The following is a 23,190-nucleotide window of genomic DNA, read 5'->3' as shown; positions in this document are numbered from 1 at the left end:
TTTCCTCACTTTCCTCTTTCTGCCCTTTTCAAGTTGTATCTGTGCCTTGAAATGATTTACCCAATACTTCGTATTCTCTTCGTGTTTATTAATAGGCTCATTTTCCAGAACTAATATTGGGGCATCTTAAGGACATTTTACATAGCACATGAGCAGCTTACAACATAATTCTGTCTAGTTGGGACATATGTCATTTAGCCAAGCACATATTAGTTTCGTAGTAATTTCTAGGAAAAAAAAAATGTGGAGGAAATATGTGGTTTTCGTTATACTTGCAATGTTACTATATTACTGCATTTTTTTAAGTTTTGATTTCAATAAATACCTAATATATATTTTCAGATGCCGAAGGACATACAATGATGAACAAAAACTTAGCTCGTCCTCAAAATCAGATATGTATTATTGGTGATGCTGGACTCCACCCACTCATAGATGTTTTTCATTATTGTGAAGTGTTATATTTTTGAAAAAGAGAGCTGGGCCAGGCACTGTCTCTACTAAAAATACAAAAATTAGCCAGGAGTGGTGGCATGTGCCTGTAATTCCAGCTACTTGAGAGGCTGAGGCAGGGGAATTGCCTGAACCTGGGAGGTGGAAGTTGCAGTGAGCCCAGATGGCAGCACTGCACTCCAGCCTGGGCGACAGAGAAAGATTCTGTCAAAAAAAAAAAAAAAAAAAAAAAGCTAAGGAAATAGACGTTGTCCCTATGATTAGATATGTATGGATGACTAGATCATGTAAAACAAAAATTGCATAAATGCTTAAAGAGTGGCTCTTAGTGTAAATGCTAGAAAGCACTCAGTTAGTTATTATTTCTTCTATGTGATGCCTTCATGTACATTGGTTCATATGACTTCTAAAAGTCTATGAAGATACTTTTTTTTTTTTTTTTTTTGAGAGAGAGAGAGAGAGTCTCACTCTGTCTCCCAGGCTGGGGTGCAGTGGCACAATCTCGGCTCACTTCAACCTCCGCCTCCCAGGTTCAAGTGGTTCTCCTGCCTCAGCCTCCTGAGTAGCTGGGATTACAGGTATGTACCACCATAACCAGCTAATTTTTTATTTTTAATAGAGACAGGGTTTCACCATGTTGGCTAGGCAGGTCTCAAACTCCTAACCTCAGGTGACCCACCCGCCTTGGCCTCCCAAAGTGCTGGGATTACAGGCATGAGCCTCTGTGCCCGGCTGAAGATGCTATAAACGTCTTGATTTTTTAATGAGTCAGAAACTGAGAAAGGGAAAAAATTACTTGCTGAAGACTGCATGCCCCAAGTTTATACCCATTAAACTACACTGCCTCTTTGTGAAAGTACGTTTTAAAAAATTCTCACTGCTGTGCAGCAACTCAACTTTAAGTCTTAAATGTAGTTATCTTTATATCTTGAGCAGGACATATATGTTAAGCTGCTGAGGATACTCCTTAACAGGAGGCCATTGGGTGGGTGTCTGCCAGACAATCCTCCTAGTTGTTTCTCTAATGCAGAGCTTCAGGTCATCTCTTCCTTTTTCATCTTCTAGCCTGCCCTGGCCAAGTACCTATGAATCAACCGGCAGGGCGAGGGGTGTGATTGGTGGGCTATAGGGTAGAATTAAGCAGAATATAAAAAATTTTGGCCAATAACATTGAACCTCAAAGAGGAAAGTATTGCTGAGTTCTGATACATGCAAGACAAGCTAAAGACCTCCTCAGCTCCATTGTTCTGCATCAGCACAATATGTCCTAGTGAGAAGGAAAGACGTAGCAAAACTAAAAATGACCCACTTTTCAAGAGCGATGTCTTTTCACCCAAACTTGTGAACTGCTTGCCGATTGTCAGGAGTAACACTGTTTTGTACATTTGCATTAAAAGAAATTATATCACTGTTGAAGATCTGATCAGAAAAAAAGGGTATAGGAAAAAGGAAATGTTAAAATAAGGTGTAAAATCCAGCCCAGTTTATATCTGGAGTTTAGAGGCAGTCTAACAAAACGAATGTTCCATTTACTAATCACATTTGCCATTTATTCAAAACAAACATGGCTTGAGAGAGGATTAAATAAACATCCAAAAACTGTCGTTCTTGAAACCTTTGGATAGAACATTGAGTTGCATTCCTACAGGAGAAGTGCCAAGTGAGTGAGCCTAGTCCAAGTTTGTTTAGAAAGCCTTATTTGGGAGAACCATGGAAGTGTGAACTTGATCATGTGAAAAGCCCAGGACTGTTCAGCCTTCTGTGGTAGTTCTATGAGTTCTAATAGCAGACTATTAATAGGGAGTCAAGTAAAAATATCCTTCCTTCCCCTCCCTCCTTCCCTTCCCTTCCCTTTCCCTTTCCCTTTCCCTTCCCTTCCCTTTCCCTTCTCTTCCCCTTCCCCTTCCCTTTCCCCTTCCCCTTCTCCTTCCTTCCTTCCTTCCTTCCTTCTCTTTCTCTCTTCTTTACTGTTCTGAGAAGAATCTACAGTGACGCCACAGATAAGGATTCAAATATTTTCCTTCCTTCCTTCCTTCCTTCCTTCCTTCCTTCCTTCCTTCCTTCTTTCCTTCTCTTTCTCTCTTCTTTAGTGTTCTGAGAAGAATCTACAGTGACTCCACAGATAAGGATTCAAATATTTTCCTTCCTTCCTTCCTTCCTTCCTTCCTTCCTTCCTTCCTTCCTTCCTTCCTTCCTTTTTAACCACATGATTTCTATTTCCTTTAGCAAGATGTTATCATGTGAGGGAAGTGTTAGGTTTCTATATTCCTTTATTCTTAGTGTTAGCATTTCCTATTAAAGACAGATGTCCAGTTTTCTATTTTAAGGGTTAACTAATTTCAAAGTCATAAAAAAAGCCCTAGAAATTAAGACATAACTTTGTCAATAATCTTCCAGAACATAATAGCTACCCTAAAATATTTGTTCAATGATGGGAAATTCATTGATATTTAGACCTTCAGAGATGAGAAAAATATGTTGCCTTTGCTTTTCAAAGATGCCATCTTGCCCATTCATAAGAAAACTAAGACCCACAGAATGACTACCCAAGGCCTCACAGTATAATTAGGACTTTAAAAAAAAATTCATAAAACCTCTGGTATTGGGATATTTAAGAGAATTTTATGTGTACATTGATAGATACTTTATCACTGTCTTTGATAAAATAACAGTAAAAACATTTTAATGGGACACATTTTTATAACCATTGTGAATTTGGTACTCAAAAACGAACTCATTGAGATGATGAGATAATGCATATTCATCCCTTTTACAGATGATGAAACATTTTGGAGAAGGCAAGTCAGGTTTCCAATTTTTCATTCTATATAGATCATTGAATCTTTGTCCCTTATATACAAAATCAACAATATGAAATGCGTGGAACTTGAAATGATAGTTTCCAAATTTTCTGTCTAGAGAATGCCCATTTCCAATTGCTTAACATTTAGATTGATAAATATGAAATTCATTAAACAGGAAACTATTTAATGAATAAAAGACCTGGGCTGATATTTAGGTATTACTTAGTATTCCATCCAAGAAGTGTCTGCGACAGTGACTCCATAGATGATAAGGTTGCACATATTTCAGAAGCCAAACAAATGTTGTGATTAAATGATTCAAGTCTGTTAACCATTTGGCAGTTACGATGTAAATGGCTGTTAAATGGAAAGCATTTGTGAAAACGTATGTGCAAAAAGTAGGGATTTATAACAAAACAGAATGGGACTTACCTATTTTAGTTAATACTCTCAATAATGAGCAGTGAAATTGATTTATAAGTATGTGTGTGTGTGTGTGTGTTAAGATATATTCACATTTTATGAGACCTGAAGCTTTGAAGCTTATCACTTTGGGAAGAACTTCTTTATGCATAAAAGTATTATATTATTTTGGTAGGACAGCTATAGCAAAATACAGTCAGCCCTTCATATTCGAGTATTCAATTATTCTGCATTCAGAATTCAACCAACTGCCAATGGAAAGTATTTGTAAAAAATAACAAGTAACAATACAATAATAGAAAATACTACAAATTTCAAAATACAATATAACAACTATTTACGTAGCATTTACATTGTATTAGGTATTTTAACTAATCTAGAGATGATTTAAACTATGTAAGGGGATATGTGTAGGTTATGTACAAATAGCATACCATATGTATAAGGGACTTGAGCATCCGTAGATTTTGGCATCTGCATGGAGTCCTAGAACTGATCCCTTGCAGATATGAAGGGACAACTGTACCACAAACTGAGTGGCCTGAACTACAGATGTCTTTTTCCTCACAATTCTAGAAGCTAGAAGTCTGAGATCAAAGTACTGACAGGGTTGCTTTCCTCTAAAAGCTTTCTCCTTGGATAGAAATGGCCAACTTCTCTCTGTGTCCTCACATGGTCTTTCCTCTGCTTGTCTGTGTCCTAGTCCCTCTTTTTATAAGGACATCTCCAGTCATATTGGATTAAGGTCTACCCTGGTGCTCTCATTTTAACTTAATGGCCTCTTTAAAGGCCCTTTCTCCAAATGTAGTCACAATCTGAGATATTAGGGGTTAGGACTGCAACACATTAATTTGAAGGGAGACGTGATTCAGCTCATAACAATTATGTAGGCAAATGAATATTTATTTTAAATGACAGAAGCGAATGCAACATGTTATAAATTAATGAAAGCTATGAAGTACCTCAAAAAATCACAAAAATCTTGAAAAATAACATTCTTATGAATTAAATTCCTGATTGCTTTTTCTTACATCTTGTAGCAGCATATTCATTGATTACCTAACTGTACAACCTAATTTCATAATACTTTCTACAGAGAGAATACAAAGATGACTTCATGCTGAGAGTTTTTTACTACCAGACCTGACTTACAACATGTCCTTAAGGGAATGATAAGCATGGAAATGAAAGACTGTTTCCTACTACTACAAGAACACATTTAAGTACATAGCCTGCCAACACTATAAAGCAACTATACAGTCAAGTCTACGTAAGAACCAGGTAACAACATAATGGCAAGATCAAATGCTTATATATTAGTATTAATCTTGAATTTATGTGGGCTAAATGCCCCACTTAAAAGATACAGAGTGGCAAACTGGATGAAGGAGCAAGGCCCAACTCTATGCTGTCTTCCAGAGTCCCATCTCACATGCAGTGACATCTTTAGGCTCAAAGTAAAGGGATGAAGAAAGATCTGTCAAGCAAATGGAAAACAAAAAAGAATAGAGATTGCTATTCTATTTCAGACAAAAAAGACTGTAAACCAACAATGATTCAAATGGCCAAAAAAAGTTCATTACATAATGATAAAGGGTTCAATTCAACAAGAAGACTTCACAGTTCTAAGTATGTCTGCACCCAACAAGGGAGCACCCAGATTTATAAAACAAGTTATTGAAGAACTACAAAGGGACTTAAATAATCACACAATAATAGTGGGAGGCTTGAACACTCCACTGACATTTCTAGACAGATCACTAAAGCAGAAAACCAACGAAGATATGTGGTACCCAAACTCAACACTTGACCAAACGGACCTATGAGACGTCTATAGAATATTTCACCCAAGAACAACAGAGGAAACATTCTTCTCATCTGCACATGACACATACTCTAAGACTGACCACACACCCATTCATAAAGCAATTCTCAAAGAATTCAAAATAATTGACATCATACCAACCACATTCTCAGACCACAGTGCAATAAAAATATAAATCAATACTAAGATCTCTCAAAACCATGCAATTACATGGAAATTAAACAACTTGTTCCTGAATGACTTTTGAGTAAAGAATGAAATTAAGGCAGAAATAAATACAATTCTTTGAAACTAATGAAAACAAAGACACAACATACCAGAGAACACAGCTAAAGCAGTATTAAGAAAAATGTTTGTAGAGACAAACACCTACATCTGTAAGTTAGAAAAATCTCAGCAACCTAACATCACACCTAGAGGAACTAGAAAAACAAGAATAAACTAATTCCAAAGTTGACAGAAGAAAAGAAATAATTAAAATCAGAGCTGAACCGAACAAAATCTGATATGAAAACCATACAAAAGATCAATAAAACCAAAAGTTGGTTTGTTTTGAAAGAATAAATAAGATTGGCAGACTACTAGCTAGATTAATAAAGAAAAAAGAAACAGAACCAAATAAACACACAGAAATGACAAAGGGTACATTACCACCAACCCCACAGCAATACAAAAACCCTCAGAGACTATTATGAAAAGCACTGCAGATACACATTAGAAAACCTAGAAGAAATGAATAAATTCCTGGAAACATAAAACCTCACAAGATTGAAGCAGGAAGACATTAAAATCCTGAATACACCAATAATGAGTTCCAAAATTGAATCAGTTATAAAAAACCTACCAACCAGTAAAAGTTCTGGATAGACCAGATGGATTCCCAGCTGAATTCTACCAGATGTATAAAGAATTGCTGGTACCAATCGTACTAAATAGTTTCCAAAAAATCGAGGAGGAGGAACTCCTCCCTCAATCATTCTATAACGCCAGCATCATTCTGATACCAAAACCTGACAGAGATACAACAACCAAAAGTGAAAACTTCAGGCCAATATCCTTGATGAACATAGACACAAAAATCTTCAACAAAATACTAGCAAGTTGAAGCCAGCAGCACATCAAAGAGCTAATTCAACTCAATGAAACAGGCTTTAGCCCTGGGTTGCAAAGTTGGTTCGCCATACACAAGTCAATGAATGTGATTCATCACATAAAAGAACTAAAGACAAAAACCACATGGTCATCTCAATAGATGCAGAAAAGGCTTTTGATAAAATTCAATATCCCTTCATGTTAAAAACCCTCAACAACTTGAAATTGAAGGAACATACTTCAAAATAATAAGAACCATCTGTGTCAAACCCTCAGCCTGCATCATACGGAACAGGCAAAAGCTGGAAGTACTCCCCTTGAGAACTGGAACAAGACAAGGATGCCCACTCCCACCACTCCTATTCAATACAGTACTGGAAATTCTAGAGCTCCAAATAGAAAGAGAAAAAGTCAAACTATTTCTGCTTACAGATGATGTCATGGTATACCTAGAAAACCCCATAGACTCTTCCCAAAAGCTCCTTGATCTGATAAACAACTTCAGCAAAGTTCTAGATAGAAAAATCAGTGCACAAAATTCAGTAGCCTTTCTATACACCAATAATGTCCAAACTGAGACCCAAATCAGGAACACAATCCCATTCACAGTAGCCACAGAAAGAATAAAATACCTAACAATACAGCTAACCAGGGAGGTGAAAGATCTCTATAATGAGAATTATAAAACACAGCTGAAAGAAATCAGAGATGAAACAAAGATATGGAAAAACATTTCATGTTCATGGATAAGAAAAAACATCCATATTGTTAAAATGTTGGGCAATCACACTGGCCAAAGCAATTTATAGATTCAGTGGTATTCCTGTCAAACTACCAATATTATCTTTCACAGAATTAAAAAAAAAAAAAAAACTATTCTAAAATTTATATGGAACCACATAGAACCCAGATAGGCAAAGCAATGCTAAGCAGAAAGGACAAAGCCAGAGTCATCACAGTACCTGACTTCAAATTAAACTGCAAGGCTGCGGTAACTAAAACTTCATGGTACTTGTAGAAAAACAGACATATAAACCAAAGAAAGAGGTTAGAGAACCTAGTAATCATGCTCCACACCTACAACTGTTGATATTCAACACTTGTCAACTCAAGACTTACATGTAAGACCTAAAGCTATAAAAACCTTAGAAGAAAACCTAGGAAATTCTATTCTGGAAATACTATTCTACGCCTTGGCAAAAATGTCATATGAGGTCTCCAAAAGCAATTGCAACAAGAACAAAAATTGACAAGTGAGACCTCATTAAAGAGCTTCTGCAGCACAGCAAAAGAAACTGTCAACAGATAGACAGACAGCCTATAGAATGGGAGAAAATATTTGCAAACTATGCATCTGACAAAAGTATGATATTGAGAATCTATGTGGAACTAAAATCAGCAAGCAAAAAACAACCCCATTTAAAAACGGGTAAAGGAAATGAACAGACGTTTCTAAAAGATGTACAATTAACCAACAAGTATATGAAAAAATGTTCAACATCACTAATCATTAGACAAATGCAAATCAAAGACACAGTGAGCTACCTTCTGACACCACTCAGAATGGCTGTTATTAAAAAGTCAAAATTAACAGATGTTGGCAAAGTTGTGGTGAAAAGGGAATGCTTGTACACTCCTGTTGGGAATGTAAATTGTTCATTCTCACTGTGGAAAGCAGTTTAGAGATTTCTCAAAGAATATAAAATAGAACTACCATTTGACCTAGCAATCCCATTACTGGGTATATACCTAAAGGAATATGGTTGGTGCAAAAGTAATTGTGGTTTCTGCCAATGACAGAAATGCTCTTGTATGAAAAGACAAATGCACTTGTATGTTCATTGCAGCACTATTCACAATAGCAAAGACATGGGAATCAACCTAAATGTCTATCAGTAATAGACTTGGTAAAGAAAATGTGGTGTGTATGCAGCATGGAATACTATGCAGCCATGAAAAGAATGAGATCATGTATGTTGCAGGGACATGGATGGAGCTGGAGGCCATTATCTTTAGCAAACTAACATGAACAGAACACCTAGTACCACATGTTTTCACTTGTAAGTGGGAGCTAAACACTGAATACACATGGTCACCAAGAGGGGAACAAATAGACACTAGGACATACTTGATGTGGAGGCTAGGAGAAGGGTGAGGGTCAAAAAACTATCTATTGGGTACTGTGTTCACTCCCTGGGTGATTAAATAGTTTGTACACCAAACCCCTGGGACACACAATTTACTCATGTAACAAACCTGCACATGTATCCTCTGAAACGAAAATAAAAGTTGAAAAAGAAGCAAAATCATGTTTATACCTAGGAAAAAAATTATCTTTCTTCTAGCCCAACTGATAAACATTTTTTTTTTTATTATTATAGTTTTTAAAAGTTTGGAAAACTGCCTTTAATCTGCACAACTTTTACTAGTATTGTTTGAAATGTAAGATAATTATCAAATTGGGGACACTCCTATTAAGTTTCTTTTATTTGTGAGCTATTACAACACCCTTACTCTTACTGCAGGTTCATAGCTGATGAGTTCTATTTTGTGCAACTAGCATCAAAAAGAAAAATCAAGTCAGCAGTGCTTTTATAATTGTTTTCAGTGCTTTAGTAATCACATTCCTAAAGAGGAAGTATCTCCATTTGCATCATTGAAAACCAAGTAGTACTCCACATGTATACTTTTACACATCTGAGTATCGGTTGAATTTCCAGCAGACTAAACTTCTGTCTCTATGCATTTTACTCCTGTTTCTCTCCTCTACCAGTCTAATTTCCATGCTAGGTGTTGTATGACACATTAATGACATGTGATTTCTGGTCCCACAAATCTGTGTCACAAGGCTAGGACAGGAATGGACCCAGGGACACTGAAGCATTCCAGGAACTCATTCCTACACAATGACGACGGGTAATGACTTAAGCACACACCATAGTGACTGCAGACCATATAAATATATCCCATGGCACTCAGCTAAATGTCTCCCTGACTCAGCCGTTGTTAATCAATCTCAAAGGTCACATGATGATTCTAACATTTCCCTACGTGAGCGTATACAGAAAACAGTCAAAGTGGAAGAACCATAGTGAACATACAACTTGGGCCCCTCCTAAGACCTTAGTAGGGGCCACTGTACATGAGGGCTCTTGAAGCTTCATTTTCTTCCTCGTCAACGCGTGTTTATTTAAAAGTATTTCTTTTACTCTGGATACTGCCTCAGAAATAATTATTCCTTTCCTTTTTTTCCTCCCTCTCTCCTTACTTCTGTCTTTTCCTCAAACATTTATTTAGTGTGTACTATATTCTAGACCCCATGTTGAGGTATAAGATATATACGCTGATGTCTACAGCACTCGGTAGAAAGTAATGTGTAACCTAAGTGGTTACAAATAAAATCTACTAGCTATCCTGGTGATTTAAAGGTCACCCTCAACTGAATGTTCAGGAAAACCTTTATGAGGAAGTAGCATTTGATCTAACCTATAGGACCAGTAGGACAGGGCCTGGGGAAACTGGGACATGGAAAGGCATTCCAGTGCATTCCAGTGCGCTGGTGCTGCACATGGTGGGGGTTCTACCACGTATAGGCTCTATCTATAAGGTTTTTTTGTTGTTGTTATTTGGCGTGGGTAATGGCCTAGCAAATGTACTAAAAGAAACCCTGGTTTTGTGGCCACTTCAGTTCCTTTGGAGAATGTCCTCTCACAGCTCAAGGCTGAGAACATCCAATCACATTTCTGTTCTGGAACCCCTTAAGTCATTTCTGTGACAACATCTGAAAGAATTAAGCTCTATCCAATTCACCAGAAAAGGGCTTACGTCAACTGTTTCCCTAAGACTACATTTCAATACTAACACCTATGGACAAGTGGAGGGTATTCTTCAGTGACATTTGGTAGTTCTTTTGTAGGGCCCCTTTTGGCTTCCTCCATTTCTCTCTTGCTAGCCCTCAACTCTACCCCACGCTTGTTTTCATTGTCTTTTTTCTCACCTCCATTTGCTCCTTACTTGTTTATTCTGGTGACTCTTCTCTCTTTCATAGATGACATGGAAGCATGACCCTCTTTCTGAACTTTTCTTGGCCCAGAGGGAGAAAAGTCTAACATACTATCTTATTTATGCAATCTGAGGAAAGTTGTTGGCCAACCATCACCCAGCGTGACCTAGTGACAGAACCAATAGAGATATTTGAGTATTCAGTCTTTGAATGATTCTTCCAAGTGATATAGATCTGTTGATTACTTCGATCTTGAACAAAATATGTTGTCACCATCATACTGGACTCTGAGCCACTTGAGAACAGGGAACTGTGTAGTGAAATTCACCACATATGCTGGTAGTACACAGGCATCAACCAGTCTAAACAAAACCCACCCTGGTCACCTCCCACATCACTGCTAAGACACAGTTCTTTACACAGACCATGTAAATGCTGTTGTGTTGATTTTGCCAAGGCTTCTATCACTCTTCTTGCTGTAATTTGAGAAGCAAAAGCATTGATAACAAGTTACTTACATAACTGGTATTGTAAGCCTTACTGGTGTCAGACAGCATTCCTATGAGCACTATTAGCATACCTCTCTGATGAGAATGGCTGTGAACTACATTATTTGGAGTAACAATAAGAAAGACTATACAAATCCTGGTCCGCTGTTTACAGCGAATGAACACTCTCATCTTTTCTTCCCACAGTGATTTTTTTCCAGATAACGTATTCTAATGGCATGAGTATATTAAAATAAAATCAGATAGGGTGAGGAGGGGCATGCTAACAAAAATAATCTGTCACTCTTGCCAAATGGAGGTAATACAGTCACAATATTTACAAGTAAAATGGCAGGGATATAACTGAAAGTACATCTATCTATCATCTATATATCATTCATATCATTCTTCAAGCTGTTATCACAGGTCCATCTTTGACTGATGCCTCTTATGTTGTATAATGTACTATAGAGTTATTCCTTTTTACTCTTTTGCTCATGGAAATAATTTGAAGGCTTTTAACCTTCTGATCTCGTTTTTCACTTTGTTCCAGACATGGCTTACTCTCTGTCATGGAACTATCAGATAAAATGCATAGTTTGATTAGTCCAAAACTGTACTACCATCAGTCTGTCAGTCAACACAAGATATATTTTAAAGGGATCTATACAAAAGTCTGCATGAATATGTTCCATATAAAGAGTAGTTACATAAACCTTAATATAAAAAAAATACTAGGAAGCACTTAGTGTCTCAGATTCTGGAATCAAAGCTCTCTTTCTTTTCATTTCTTTTCTCAGTGATTCTAATGACTACTCTGATATTTTCTTTATCAAATTAACTTTAGCATTGGAGGGGAGTTTATATAGTATCTGGTTTAAAACCATTATTTTTCTCATTTTCTCTGCAGACATTTGTTGATCACTTACTATGTGCCAGGCCCTGTGATGGGAATGGAGGTAGAGAAGACATAATCCCTTGCCCTCAAAGGTATCAGTGACAGAAGAAATAGATGAAGAGAATGAGGCCTGGAGTCATTTGCTCATGGTCCTACAGGCACAGAGCAGGGGTCCCCAGCCCCCGGGCCATGAACCTCTACCAGTCCATGATCTGTTAGGAACCAGGCTGCACAGCAGGTGGTGAGTGGCGGGCAAGTGGGTGAAGCTTCATCTGTATTTACAGCCACTCCCCATTACTCGCATTATGGCCTGAATTTCACCTCCTGTCAGATTACAGCGGTATTGGATTCTCATAGGAGCGTGAATCCTATTGCGAACTGCGCATGTGAGGGATCTAGTTTGCGTGCTCTTTATGAGAATCTAATGCCTGATGATCTGTCTCTGTCTCCCATCACCCCCAGATGGGACCATCTTGTTTTAGGAAAACAAGCTCAGGGCTCCCACTGATTCCACATGATGGTGAGTTGTATAATTACTTCATTATATATTACAATGTAATAGTGATAGAAATAACATGCACAATAAATGTAAACTACTTGAATCAACCCAAAACTATCCCCATGCCCCAATCTGTGGAAAAATTGTCTTCCACAAAACTGGTCCCTGATGCTAAAAAGGTTGGGGATCACTGGCGTAGAAGATAGAATAGGGACCAGAAAGAGATTGTGCAGCTCTCCTGCTCGATCTGGCTCTTGTCAACCACTCCATCTCCCTAACGTAGGACATGGCAGAAGAGTTTCAACTAGAGTAAAATAATTCTTGTTTTGAGTTGCAAACTTTATGGGCTCCATGTTTAAGTTATATTATTAAAATATGTTTTATGTGTTTGACATTAATCTCATAGACGTTTAGGAGAACGATTAGATTTCTGATGCCTCTGGGCTTTCAGAAGTCTCTAACTCACATGCTGCGTAGTTTGAAAGGTTCTATTTTGTGATAGTGCTTCTTGGGCATCGGTGGGGACGGTTTAGAAAGCTTGTCATTGCATCTAGATAAATACTGAGTTTGGATATGTTTCTAAGTTCCTTTCATTTGAACTGTGGCGCATAAATCTCACTAGACAGCTTGTTCTCAAGAGGTTACCAGTATGTTTGGTTCTAGTCTCTCCACAAATATTGTGAGAACAGCCTTATTCAGATTATTTTGACATGCTCAGACAAGGCGTTCTGAACCACGTGAGAACTGAACGTGTGTGTGCAAGGGAAATACCCACAATACTGCTGAGCCTCTAAGAGGCTCCATTCCTTGCGTTTTGAGCAATGGAAATTGTCTCAAAAAATCAGCATCTCAGCTAACATTCCTAATGTATCAGAATCTAGAAGTTCTGGTTTTGGAATTTGATATAGTGAGAAATCAGAGGATGTCCTGGGGTGTGGGAGAATGATGTGTTCTTTAGAGTTTAAATAAAATGAGTTTGTTCCTTAACTTAGCACTTCCCCAGTGGCACAATAAGTACTCAGTAAATGTTTATTGAAGTGAATTCCAATTCCTGATTTGAATTTAGTGTTGGAGAAATTCCAGTGACCGGGCTGATAAAAAATGGTATTAAATTACTGGAAAAAGGACTATGTCGAGAAGCTGCTTGCAAGTAATAAACTCTTTGTGTTAGAGTCACCTGTTTTACCCAGTGTCTAGCCTAGATCTTTGAAATGGAAATTGAAGGATGGTATTCAGATTAAGAAACAGATCCCTAATGATATCCCATAAAAGTCACCTCAATTTATGAAAATCCAACCTATGCAATATGGGTATCTCTTTTACAATAGAAGTAATTTATATGGGGTACTCTTCCCATAGCAAGAGTCTCATTGCCTTATCATATGTCTCTTTTGGAATATTCTTTTTTTTTTTTAAACTTCAATAGATCAGAATGATAGTAACTGGCTGCTGAAGAAAAAGCTCTGACCTCAAGCCAAAGAGCAGTCTGTCTACATGTCTATACCATGGCAGTGATTATTGATAACACAACTGATTATTGTAATCACAACTTCCCATACAGAAATTACTATTTGTATTATTCTCCAAAACATAAGGTCAAATGCCATAATGTGTTCTTTTAGAAACAGTAGAACATACTGTTAAAATGATGTGAGTGCACACTCACTCTCATTCTAGTGTATTCTAAATGAGAATCTGAGATGAATGTTCCAAATCTCCCCAGTCGCAAGGGAGGAGGGTACATTTGCAGTGGATTTTTCTCAGTAGGTTAAATCTAAAGAAGTAATTAAGGCTCCACATTTCTGATTTGCAGGAAACAGTGTTATGCATTTCCCTTGGATGAAAATAAGTAAAGAGGATAAAGGAAGACTCTCAAATTGCAGTCTGTGTGACCTGTTTTTGAATAAACATCATCATATTCCACAGTCAATTATCTCCAAAGTACAGTGTGTTCTCCAGCCAGAGCGAGAGACTGAGAGGAAGAATGTTGGTTAGAAGTGGTTAGAGAAGAGGACACATGCATTCAAGTGTACATCGTTCTATTGTCCTCTGAAAAATTTTATACGATTTGGGAGGCAGTAGTGGGGAGGATTATACGGTATTTTTAGGTGATTTCATAAATATCGAATTACAGTCATCAGTAAGAGAGACAAGCACAGGAAAACAAAATGAGGTATGTTATGTTCAGCACTGTAATAAGGCTCCTAATACCAAAGGAAAAACAAGTCAGTAGTTACAACTGTTGAATAGAAGTGGTCTAATCGGAGCAGCAGGATGCGTATCCCATTTTATTATGCCTTCGTTGTATGTTTTGCAGACTCTTTGGCTTGCCATTAAAATAATTTTGTGCAGCAGCGCTGTGAGGACTCAGAATCCAGGAGCGTAACTATTATTTTCTTTTCTTCTTTTTTTTTTCTTTTTGAGGTAAAGTTGGCAGCAAAGGAAGGTTTCAGATGGACCAAGTACAGACACAACACTTCTGTTAATTCACATGGGGACTAGGCAGCCTCCCACAATGGCTGTGACATTCAGCCTGTTCTGATAGAAACTCCCTTCTTTCTGTGTGGCCTGGGATTTGAATCTGGAGGTCTTTGATCCTTAGCCTCTCCCGTGGCTGGTTGCTGGATGGAATGGACCTGATCTTTCATTTTCCAAAGAAGGCCTATTACCATCAGAAGCAAACCGCATCCTTGCTTTTATAGCAGTTACTGTTGATAATTATTGGTGATACTGACATCTGCCCATGCTTACTTCATATTCATGAGCCTGAAGTAGTATTTTTTTTTTAAGCTAGCTTACCCAATTTTGGGGAATAGAGTATTTCCTCCAATGTTAAACCCTGAGGTTTATTTCAGAAAACCAGTAGTCAAGTACCCTTCTTCTCATCGAGCTAAGAAATCCTCATAAATTATTTATTTCCCATTTTAGACATTGGACAGTGACTCAGTGTGTCCTGGAAATATTATCACTGTATTAATTTTCTCATGTGGCTCAGCATAATGTTAGAGAAATGGGTAGTTACAGGTCCAGACACTATAAAGATGGAGCTAAATATTCTTCTAAAAATAGGATGTTTGGTTAACGTTTAGTAGTCAACAACTTTCCTGAAGCCACACACAGTGCCGGACTAAGAAATGAAATAAATGTCCCCATACAGTATTCGGTGAATTCTCCCTTTAGGAGATTAAGCTTTTAATGTTAAAGACTCAGAGTGTTTTAGCTTTATCCCTGAGACTTATTATGTGACATGATGACATCTTTAACTCAAGAGGTCAACAATTGGGATAAAATGCCACGCTTGTGGGTGATGGATGCCATAAAAGTAACCTGATAATCGGCCGGGAGTGGTGGTTCACACTTCTAATCCCAGCACTTTGGGAGGCCGAGGCAGGCAGATCACCTGAGGTCGAGAGTTTGAGACCAGCCTGACCAACACAGAGAAACGCTGTCTCTACTAAAAATACGAAATTAGCTAGGTGTGGTGGCGCATGCCCGTAATCCCAACTCTTGGGGAGCTGACGCAGGAGAATTGCTTGAACCCAGGAGGCAGAGGTTACGGTGAGCTGAGATCACGCCGTTGCACTCTAGCCTGGGCAACAAGAGCAAAACTCCATCTCAGAAAAAATAATAATAATAAAATAACCCGATAATTGAGTTTTAGTTATAAAGGTGCCAAAATGCTAAAAGAACTTACAGTTTCTGACCACTGAAATATTTTGCTCTAGCCTGGGTATAAGAAGTGAGTTTGAGACTAGGAATGAATGAGAGGAAACTTTTGATTCTTACTACATACATTCCTTTCAGAATTATGAATGTTTAGAGCTAGAAATTGAACATTCATTATTCTAGCCCAGACATTTTACAGAGGAGAAAGTCAAAGTTTCAGAGATTGAAGTTGTACCCAGGGCCCCGCAGCTAGGTTGCAGCAAATATTAGGCGAACTTACTTCACTTAATTTGGTGCATTTTTATTCTTCTATTTATAGACGAGTAGAATGTGCTGAGACCAGTGCATTTTAAACTCCAAGACGGTCACTTCTTCATTTTTCTTAGCCTTTTAGATTCAATTAAATAAGTCATGCACCTAAAGATTCATCAGCTGGGAATATTGTCACCACTGAATAACAGGAGAAATAATATTGCATTGCTGAAGACATACTATAAAAATCTGAGAATGAGCATGTGTGAAGCTCTCTGATACTCTTACAAGAAATGAAGTATAAGTAGTTGTGGATTCCTTCCAATAAAACAAAATTTTTCTGAACGCCTTTTTAGATAGCGTATACGCAACCTAGGAGTATAGATGTGATGTCTCCTGTCCTATACTCAGGCAGGTTAGGATTCTAGCAGACCATGGGCCACCCCTGAGCCATCGCTTTAAAATACTCCATATTTCAGTAGCTTGTATGTTCTAGGATTTCTGTTTGGAAGTACAAAAAGCAATTAGATCGTTTTTCTTGAGAAACCTGAAGTCTATTGGGAAGAACCCAGTGGTAACCCAAATAACTGTGACACAAGGTAGAAAATAGTACCAAGCTAGATAGAGATAAAATCTTTGATACTTAAAGGAAAACAGAATTACTCCTGACTGGGAATTTTAGAGGAATTTTCATGAACAAAGATCAGTAACATCATCCAATATCCATGAAATATTTAACTATAAGGCAGTTTTAGTACTGGGAAAGAAAAACTACCTCATACCTACCAGTAAGAATCTCATGATCGTCATATTTTAATAAAAGATGAAGAGATAAGATCATTTATTCTGTGTTCTAAAGAAATTCCTGGAGGAGAAGGGATCTGAGCTAGACTTTAATAAATAGAGAGGATTCGGTTAGAAGAACAATTTAGAGCATCCTGGTTTGAAAGAACAAAAGGATCTAAGGCAGTAGCCCTGGGAATGTACTTCACAAGTTCAGGATCAATGAGTATCCAGTTTAGCTAAAGCAAAGGATTCTAGTGAAAGAAGTAAACAGACGTTTGGTAGGATGAAATGGTTCCATCTTATGCAGAAGCTTAAATATTGATCCAAGAATTCTGAATACCCTGGTGGACCTCAGGAGAACCCTGTGACTCTGAGCAAAGATAAAAATAAATTGATGTGGGAAATGATGTTCCTTTCAGATTAGAGAACCCCTGAATTAATCTCAAATTTGGAGGCCGCTTAGTAAAACATAAAAGTATATTTTCAACATTGCTGATATGTAATCTAAGAATGGTTCTCTCTCTTCCTGCCACTGAAATTCATCTATTATTTATTCCAAGCTTTAAAAAAAAAAGTTCTAAAATAAAATTGTGTGATTGAGCATTGCAAAAGAGTGGGTTTTTATCATGTGGAAGCCAAAATTTTTTATCAGAAAAGAGAAGAATCTATGCTGAGAGGAGATGGCCAGCTACTACATAGATTTATTAACCCAACATAAGGGTGACCAATTCTTCCAAACCTGGTATTTGTTGGAAGTATCTATTACAAGGTAGCTGTGACTTGGTGTGGGGTGCAGACAAGAGAGGGAACAGGAAGAAAGAGATTAGTATAAACTGTGAAATCAGGCAAAGCTGGACTTAAATTTTGTCTCTGTTTTCTAGTAACTATGAGTGACCTTGAGTTATTGAAGCTCTCTAAACTTCCACTTTCTTGTTTGCAAACTGGTATGATGGCATCTACATATAGAATTATAGTAAAGAGTAAATGAGAAATATATGTAAATACTTAGCCCCTTCTGGAAAATAGTACGTACTCAGTTGCTGGTTATTTTTATTATTATTATAATTACTATTTCCAGTGATGTGATGCTTATTACCTTCCAAAGCAAGTCCTTTTATATTTGAATAAGTGAAAGCTCTTTCTCATTATTTATAAACCCTTGTCCTACTTCTCAGTGCTAGAACTTTTTTTTCCTTAATGGAAGGAAAGAAATTAGGAGGGGTTGGAGGGAGAGAGGAAAAGCACCTTTGTCTATATGCTTTCGTTAGGTATGTTGAAGACAATACTCATAAATCTCTTCAGTCTTCTCTCCACTTGGGTGGCCATCCTCAGTGCTTAAGCAATTCTTCATAAATACGATTTTCAGAACCATCTGTATTCGGGGTCCTGTCCTCATCCCTATTCGGAAATGTAAGGCTCAAAATCAGATGTTGTTATGTGAGGTGTGGTCTCATCCGTGGAGTGCAAGCTCACTTTTCATTAGGAGACAGATGCTCAGTAATACCTACAGTGTGGGAACGTGGATCCCTTCTCTTTAATATCAGTTTTGCCAGTGCCCTCCTTTGTAACCCATAGTGGCTTCAGATAAACCTACTGAGCCCTTCTTTTCTTGTTCATAGGAAAATATTTGTAAAGGGATAGTGCATTTATAAGTAAATTTTTGTATGCTTCTTTTACCTTGAGAGGATTGTAAAGTTTGTCATGCCCTGATTGACAGATATCAGTTCAAAAAAAAAAAAAGAAAAAGAAAATAAATTCCTAAAAGATCTAAAAGATTCCTTAAATAATTTATATCCGACAAATGAATGTGAATCTAAGCAAAATTTGCAGGAAAAATATATTTATAATCATTAGGTAAAAGTAGAATTCTGACCTTATGTTTATATTTTAAAGCTTTGCCCACGTATTCCAAGACTTGGCTTTCAGTTTTCATAAATCTAAACAGAGAAATAAATGAAATTATGTCTAAGATTTCTTCCGATTTTGACATGGTTATATGTCCTCACCTGTAAAATGGAGAAAATATTTTTTCCTTATATCAGGGTTGTTGTCAGGAAGAAATGATAGTATAGATATTGTGTGGCAACATGCTAGGGACAGATACTTTCATAGCATCATCCATTCACCCTAGGGTCCAAGTATCAACGTTTTCTTCTTTTTCCTTCAGGATTTATCCCTTGGTCAGAGAGTGACCAAGGGCGGTCAGTCAGAACCTCAGTTGGCCACCTGGAGCATAATATGATAAACAGAACTGTACCCAAAGTTCTGTTTACTGAGGCAGTCCTGGCTACTAGTGAATGATCAGGAACCCTATAAGCTAGCCCCTGGAAGAACAATAATGCTGATTTTATCTGTAAAACAACAAAGTACTGTAAACTCAGTGGGTTCTCCCTGCAAATTTTTGAATGAGTGTAGGCCGAGTTTTTGTTACCTGTTTTACCAATGATGCAAGTGAGCCCCATAGCAGTCAGGTTGTGTACATAGGGTTACCCAGAGCAAACTGGTATTTTGTCGGGCATAACCTCAAAACCACTGATATCTTGCTACATTTTAGTACAGAAAGCTCCTATGTGCCACAGATTTGGAACATTACCAGATCTTAAATGTTCCTTAGAAATCACCTCAACTGATGCCCCCCATTTGGCAGAAAGCCAAAGTTTCTCAGCTGGGAACGAAACAGAAGTTCCCTTTTTATCACGTGGTGCTGAGCTTGGATGCATAAACCGAAGAAATCATCAGGAAACTATAAAAGGAACAAACAAATGCAGTCTCTGGAATCATTGCAACCTCAGTGCACATCTCATTGCCGCTTCCTGGCCATTGGTGTCTAGCTAGGTTCCCCTGCCTGAGCCTTACTGTGAATATGTGCCATGCAGAGTATTGCTGTTTATGAAGCTAGATAACATGCCAGTGCCTGGCCTACTTCTTGGCCCATAATAGGTATTCGACTAATGTTTACTTCTTTTCATCCACTCACCCTTCTTGTTAACGATTGGAACCCGTGTTTTGAACTGTTCACTTCTACTCCGGATTTCCCTGTGTAAGCTCACTTGCAGAAGAGAGTGGAGGTGAACATGTTACATTTCCCACCATCCAGCCCTGACCTGGTTCCACCCTGTGCAGGACACTGCTGACTGTGGGATGCCAGCTGTGGTCCTCACACAGGGCTCACTGTATCAGGGGACCTGGCTTGATCTGCTGCAGTGCCTGATGGAAAGTGCCCGCTTAATTGAGAGATAGGGCTTCATGAATGGATCTTTCATTAGTTTAAAAAAAAAAAAATTGCCTGCAAGGACTATAAACAGAAGACTTGATTCACTTGTTCCTTTTCTCTTGCCCTCTCTTGAGTTTTGTTTGACTTAGCGTGTTTATACCTCAGGACACAGCCGGTACTAATGCCTTTCCAAGGTCAAGAAACCTTTCCCTGCCATTCCCTATGGTCCCCTTTGTATACCTTCAAGAGACAATAAAGGAGGTGTGGATGTGAGACAGTGAGTGCATTCACATTAGTCCTGGTTATTATGGGGACCCCAGAACAAAACAAGCATCACCTCCACCCTGTCTGCATGGGTTTAAGAGAGAGCATCTGAGCACCTGAGCTTACCTCAAACACGTTCTTTCAAGAAGAGTCACTGCCGGTCATTTCCGTAATATATCACAGCTGCCTGACCTGATCCTTCTCTGTTCCATCTTGGCGACTTTAGCATATTTTTCTCAAAAAGTGTTCCTCTTTCATAATTAAAGGTGAGGGAAGACTGGATGAAAAAAGCTATGGGATGTGGTCAGCACATAAGGCCTGTGGTCAAAGATGGGTCTTCAGTTAAATCATTTGGTCTTACTAAGCCTCAATGTTTTCATTTGTAAATCTGGAATAGTCATTAGACGTTTTTCACTCTGCTTGTTGTGAGTTTCAAACATGAGACTCAGTGAAAAAGAACTTTTTGGGCCAGGCGCGGTGGCTCACGTCTCTAATCCCAGCACTTTGGGAGGCCGAGGTGGGCAGATCACGAGGTCAGGAGATCGAGACCATCCTGGCTAACCCGGTGAAACCCCATCTCTACTAAAAATACAAAAAATTGGCTGGGCATGGTGGCGGGCGCCTGCGGTCCCAGATACTCGGGATGCTGAGGCAGGAGGATGGTGTGAACCCGGGAGTTGGAGCTTGCAGTGAGCCGAGATCGCACCACTGCACTGCGGCCTGGGTGACAGAGCAAGACTTCATCTCAAAAAAAAAAAAAAAGTACTTTTTGGACAATAGAACACTATATAAATAGGAGAATTTTAATTGAACCTTCCTGACATTCCATGAATAAGTTGGTGCTCTGCATTATAGTAGTACTTTAGTTGACTTGAGTACATGAGGTAGTTGACTTTTGATTAAACTTTATCTAAGTATTACTTAGAAAAAATGAGCCATCATGTGATTCTACAGTCTTTACAGGCTACATAGGGATGGTGAATTCTTTTCACCACCAGCAAAGGCTCCCAAAGGATCCTGCCTTATTCCCACTCCATAGATGAAGACCTTAGGCCCCTGGGAATCCATTGAGCTCACAGGTTTGCATAATGCCAAATCGGGATGGGAAGTTCGATCCTGCTTAGTGCTCATAACTGGCTTATGAGGTTTCCGTTTCAGATAATGAATACTCATCAAGAAGGACTGGTGGGGAACCATGAGTTCCTGTATATGCCTGGACTCAGGTCCCATCCAGACACCCAGATATCATCTTTGGTGTACTGCAGTAAGATCAGATCCCTGTCTCTGTCCTATTGGTCTCTCTTTCATTCATTCCTTCGTTTGCTCTCTCTGGCCTTCATACTTCTTGAATCACTTTCAGTATGGTACCCTTATTTTAAATAAATAGTACCCTCATTTGGGTATTTGTTTCCAGTATTTCTGAGGCTGGGGAATTTCTCCAGAGTTTAATGATGACTCTGGTGCTCAAGCACCAAGAAAATTTCCACTTGAGATGGATCTGGCACTGGAGGTTTATTTTTTCCCCTTTCTATTTTATTGTTGGCCAGTTTGGGCCAGCATGTTGCTAGGTTGTATTGGTTTCTTAGCTCTTGTAACCAAGCTAAGATGCACATGTCAAAAAATATTTTTTCTTCCTCTCTAAAAAGGTTTTTCCTCTTTTCTGTAATGCTTCAGGAAGGGAAAAGAGTGTTTGCTTGATTCTAATTCTGGCATATGAAGTGTTTGCTACAAAATGTTTTTATCACTGTGTTATCTTGTCAAAGTGCTATCGTCATTGTCATTTTCAGTTTAATAGCAGGAATGTTCTATTTTCACAAAGGATATTCTATATTTTAAGTAAACTCAACAAAGGAAATTTCGAATGCAAAAAAAAAAATTGATAGTGAGAAACTAATTAGTTTTTTTTATTTCTCAAAGCCCTACATTTAAAATAGCTTTAAGTTTCCAGTATGTCATGCTCTGACAGTAGCATTTGCAGGTAAAGGATGATGCTTAACTAGGATTATGGTTACATTGTAAATACTCAAGCCAAAGAAAAATATATCCTTGGACAAAGAGGTTGGGATGATTTGCCAGACTGGCCTCCTGGTTTTGGATGACGGATAAACATCACTGCGATTTAATGCGCCTTTAGTTTCAGGAGTTGTATCCAGACTAGTCCTCATCTCAGCCTCACCAAAGGGGACTGGACTTAACCACAATAGAACTCAGAGCTCCTGCAGTGAAACCCAGGCCCTTTCCCTGTGGGAAGTGATAACCGCAGGTGAAACTTTCAGCTAGAGAAATACCATCTCGGTAATCCTGAAGTGATAGCACCTACATTCTTTTGCCAGGCATCCAAAATCCTTTATTCTTCAAATAGCTGTGAAGGGTTTTTTTTATTATTATTATATAAAGCCTTTCAGTGAGTCATAGAAGAAATGCACTGGGGTCTGAGACAGAGAGAGAGAGATGAAACAACTATAATTCCTGAGTCAACTATGATTCCTGTCTTCAAGAGTCTCACGATTAAGAAATGGAGAC

At 38.2% G+C, this 23,190-nt stretch overlaps 1 protein-coding gene across 26 annotated transcripts in view; it reads left to right on the top strand.

Moving 5' to 3' along the window:
* The window catches only part of LPP (LIM domain containing preferred translocation partner in lipoma), a 724,989-nt gene that overhangs the window by 469,675 nt on the left and 232,124 nt on the right, over positions 1-23,190 (top strand). For 3 of the 26 annotated variants that reach the window (XM_074030784.1, XM_074030783.1, XM_074030781.1), the window contains one exon: positions 11,999-12,227. The exons of the other annotated variants lie outside the window; for them this stretch is intronic. In XM_074030784.1, the coding sequence (XP_073886885.1) occupies positions 11,999-12,088 (90 nt within the window). In that variant the 3' untranslated portion in view covers positions 12,089-12,227. Of the gene's footprint in view, positions 1-11,998; positions 12,228-23,190 lie in introns of those variants that run through there. 26 annotated transcript variants of the gene reach the window in all.

Source organism: Macaca fascicularis, chromosome 2 (genome assembly GCF_037993035.2).
Source record: "Macaca fascicularis isolate 582-1 chromosome 2, T2T-MFA8v1.1".
Lineage (NCBI taxonomy): Eukaryota > Metazoa > Chordata > Mammalia > Primates > Cercopithecidae > Macaca > Macaca fascicularis.
This window is presented reverse-complemented; position numbering and strand designations above follow the sequence as displayed.